At 48.6% G+C, this 4,640-nt stretch overlaps 1 protein-coding gene across 1 annotated transcript; it reads right to left on the reverse strand.

Moving 5' to 3' along the window:
• Nucleotides 1–1,820: 1,820 nt before the first annotated feature.
• On the reverse strand, nucleotides 1,821–2,658 carry LOC101442861 (cholesterol 25-hydroxylase-like). The gene is given in 2 exon segments (XM_012529482.4): nucleotides 1,821–2,322; nucleotides 2,325–2,658. Coding segments are annotated over 2 exon segments (810 nt in total). The 3' UTR covers nucleotides 1,821–1,846.
• Nucleotides 2,659–4,640: the final 1,982 nt, after the last annotated feature.

The raw sequence follows: 4,640 nt of genomic DNA on the forward strand, positions 1-4,640 counted from the left end.
TTTCTTTGATGAAAGCACCATTTGACTCCCCACCCTGTATAAAAGGAACTTGAAAATCTTGTTCAAGGCTCGGATTTGCAACAGAAAGCTCTTGAGTCTAGCCAGCCATCAATAAACCATTTTTTCCTTCTCAAAATCATTCCTGAGTCCTGGCCTTTCTATATGCAAATAATTGAACCTCTCTCAAATTCTACAACAGTAGCACCGTCCCCTCAGAGCTTACTTCCTGTGTCTGTGGATTTCACTCTCACACCATCAATGCATGAAATCTTTAGGTACCAGCATGGTCCTGAGGTAACAGATGAGGAAGTGACCTCAAGCACAGAAGCCAGGGGAGCACATACAGGGGTGTATGAGGAAATCAGCAAGCAGCTGGGCAGCCTGGCTCACTTCCAACAACCACCTATAGGGCCTAAACACATTTCTAAGGAGACTCAATGGCAGGCTGTGGAGACCAGGATTTTACACGGACTTCTTCACTTTGAAACAAGAGAGTTTGGATCATAAGGAATAAGCTGAGCTACAAACCGGCCTTATTTCCACTTTTCTATCTTAACTTCCAACTTTCCACAAAATAAGCTATATTCAAATGCTGAAGTGAAAACAATTAGGCACCAGCCAGATGTAATATGTGCTGTGTGACACATGTGTGCTTTGTAAAAGAGATATTTACAGTCAAGAGTAATCCACGAGAACATCTTGGAACCATCTTTAACAGATGAGGAATCGGGGATCTGGGGCCAAATTTCACTACATCATTACTTCTCCTTTCTTTAAAAGAGAGATATGCATTTTGAATGATGTCTTAATTATGAAAGTTGAAAATACAAAACTCCTGGATTGCAGACCCACTGAATTCAGTGATCATTTGCATTACCCAAGGATGCTGACTTCATGAAAAGAGACTTACCACTCTAATGCACACATTTGACTTATCTGTTTTGCAAAGCAAGGTGCTTTTCTAATTCTCTTCACCTCCCCTTCCCCCAACATGCTCCCTCCACCTGGACAAAACAATCAGATGGCTGCCCAGTGTTAGTCTCTTTCTAAAACTTCCCAGATCAAGTCTATAACTTGCCTCTTAGGCAGAAGCAGCTGAAAAGTATTCACAACAATAGGAAATACAAATACTTGCTATTTCTCCCTCTGTGCAATCTTTAGACCAAAACAGACAACCCAGGCCTACAACCACCCATACGACGCCCAACCCCCATAGACAGCTGCTCTAGGCTCTGAAGGACACCCCACGCCATCTCCCTCTTCCTTCTGTACTTTTTATCAGTCAAATGTTGGTGAAACAAGAGCCAGTGCTTGTTTTCGTCATGTTTTGCTAAAGCACAAATATCATTTCTTTCATATAAATATATGTCTCTATGAAAAAATAGAAAAAATGACTATAATCTTGGTCACTGTCCAGCAGGAATATATTTCACAGTTTATAAAGTCAGAGGCCAGATCCTCTGTTAAAATCTGTTCTCTCAGTCTGATTCTAGGACACTTTCAAACCTAGGACATTCCTTGTTCTACAAACAAATCATTTTAGAGATGATGTAAATATGCCAGTGACCATTATCTGAGTCTTATCTAGGAATAAAAGCTATTGAAATGAGCTAAGAATTCCACACAGTAGACTACAACTGCATTGATATACAAACATGATATAAATTACTTGCCAGGTAGCAAAAATAGATTAGATTTTATCTACAACAGTTTCCATTAGTTAAGAAATTCATGTTCTTTTTTGATACATAAAAAGAGACACAGCTTAGTGTTCTTTTCCTGATGCAAGAGTGAAACGCACAGCCATCCCGGATCTGAGAGGGCACCACCCCTGCCAGGCACGCAGCTACTTGGCGTAAGCAGACTGCAGCGTCCCCAGCATTTTGTCCCAGTGTGTGAAGTAAGGTGTGAAGTTGCAGTTAAAGCGGGAGGGATGCAGGTCGTGGTGCGCTCCGCCCCCGTACCACCCGACAGGCACCAGTCTGTGCATGGACCAGGGGAAGTCGTAGCCCGAGTGGTCCTCCACGGACAGCCAGATGTTGATCACGTGGAACACCAGGACGGTGAGCGGGTGGCACCCGAGCAGCACCACGTTCACCATGTCGAACAAGCCCAGGGAAAACGGCTCCCACACGCTCATGTCCTGCGTGGCCAGCGCGAAAGAGGACACGTTCTGGTGGTGCACCTTGTGGAAGGTGCGCTGCAGCCAGGGCACCTTGTGGTGCAGCAGGTGCCACAGGAGGAACTCGGCGACAAAGAGCAGCAGGCAGACCACGACGTGGCGCGTCAGCTCCAGCACCGCGGGGGCGTCGGCGGGCAGGCTGGGGGGCTGCGGGCCCAGTGCAGCAGCGTCGCGGGCAGCATGAACACCGCGTGCTGGTAGAGCGTCTGCCCCAGGCAAGGCAGCAGCTGCCGCGCCCACGGCGAGAAGTCGGGGTGGACCTTGTAGCGCCGCAGCGCGGGCACCCAGGGGCACACGGCGTCCCGCAGCACGAACGGCAGGCAGAAGCCCACGTAGGTGATGATGGAAAAGATGACGGGGAAAAAGGGCGACTGCGGGAAGGCCTCGCGGCTTCTCAAGCGGTCCCAGAGGGGCTGCAGGAACAGCTGGCCCGAGCCGCAGAGGACCTGGGCGTCGGAGCTGTTCCAGTGGCTCATGGTGGGGCCGGGCCAGGCTGCTGCTATCCACGCGTCCCGACGGCTTTTCTTGGGACGCGCGGCCCCGCCCCGAGTGATGTCAGCCGCGTTTTCTCCCCCTTTCCTGGCTGCGCAGAGCTGGATGAGGAGGTAACCCCGCAAATGAGCAGGGCTATAAACACACAGCCCTAAAGCTGCCTGAATGGGCTTTTACATATGCAAGCTAACGTTTCATGTCCGTGCAGTTGACATTTTCTGTCCTTTTTAACTGACGTACAATTTGCATGCAATGCAGAGATCTTCAGTGTAGAGTTGCCCTCAGTTTTGACAACTCAATTCACCCGTGTCATCACCAACCCAAGCAAGAGAGACTATTTCCAACACCATCAGAAAGTGCCCCTTTGGTAACCAATAAAGAATTACTTGTACTTTAAACGCGTGTGTGTAACTGCACGTGTGTTTTCATAAAGACGCAAACATGATTGCGTTTTGAGAAAAGAAAAAACTTTTAAGAGAGACGTACCCTCTGTATTTTGGATCTTTTCTGCTCTACGCAGCCTTAATTGTAGCTCCAAGCGAAGACCAGCGGCGAAACTCGCCTTCCGCAGAAGGATCCGGGTCCCCCGGGCGCCCGTGGGGCAATCAGCGCAGGAAATGGGACAGGACCAGCGGCCGGTCGGTCTCAGCGTCTCCGAGACGGCCTTTCCCGCCCTGGTCGCTGCAAACTTGAGAACCCGCTGCGCTCAGACTCTCTGGGTGGGTCCCGCTGCCCGAGCCTGAGAGTCGACGCTCCGCGGCGCCCCCGGGGCGCACACGAGCAGCTGCGGGAATCCCGGGGCACAGAGGCCCTGGAAAGCGGCCCCGGCTGCAGAGCTTCCTTTTAAAGTTAAAAAATAATAATAAATAAAATAAAAATTTTAATTAGATTTAACACACAGAGCCGGTGCTGGTCTGGGTAAAAAGCCACTGCATTTCAGGCTGGCGTGTAAGCAATGAAATCAGTAAACCGCCCACTTTGTTCCTCCAGAGAATGATGCGAGCGGTCCTGACGCTTCCCAGGAGGCTGGTGAAGGAGCAGATGATGTCGCGCTACCCTGACCTTCCCGTGGCAGGCTTCGCGGCGCCACCCTGCCCCGTGCCCTCCAGCCCCTTCCCCAAAACCTCGACCCAGAGAACCGGCTGCGGGGCCGCCCTCATCCCCTCTCTTTTACACCCCTGAACTGGGGTCATCTGAACCGACGCTGAGCACACGGAGGTCGGTACTGGAGACCCCCGGATCAGCATAAACGAGCCCCGCTTTTGACTGCGTGGCTGACAGGAGACGCACGGGACGCTTAGGGATTAGAGGCTTGCGACAAAAACTTTGTAGCCAGCGACCACTCCCAGTCTCAGCTTTGCCTCTTCTTTCTTGTGGTTGTGGCCAGCGCTTCACTCCTTCCAAGCTCTGGTTTACTTGTCCCTCCAAATGGGAGTAGTAGTAGAAGCCATTTCATGAGACTGTCGTGAGTATTAAATGGAAAAAAATAATATAGCAAAGCCAGCAGGTAATGTCTGCCTATCAGGTGCCAGGCGCTAGCTAAGAGCTTTACCTGAAGCGATTTTATTTACTCCTCAGGAGAGCTGGGTTCCCCACCCTGCCAAGAAGTAGGTATTATTCTTATCGCTGTGTTTACAAAAGTGAAGTCATCGTGCCTGGCACTTGGTAAATACACAAAATACGATACATATTTTAAATTTTACTTCACACTTTACATAAAAATAACTGAGGAAGTTTGTAATTAAAATGAATATTATGTAAAAAGAAATACAGAATCAAACATTATGAGGAAATAATAATTACAACAAAAATACATAGGCCCAGAAACATATCATAGGGTTTATAACATAATAATTTATAATATATAGAATATATAAATATATACATATTCACACACACATAGGCCAAGTCATGAATCAGAACTTCTCAGTTGGTATGTGGGCACCACTGGTAGAATACACAGATA

This window comes from Dasypus novemcinctus, chromosome 6 (genome assembly GCF_030445035.2).
Source record: "Dasypus novemcinctus isolate mDasNov1 chromosome 6, mDasNov1.1.hap2, whole genome shotgun sequence".
NCBI classification, from domain to species: Eukaryota; Metazoa; Chordata; class Mammalia; order Cingulata; family Dasypodidae; genus Dasypus; species Dasypus novemcinctus.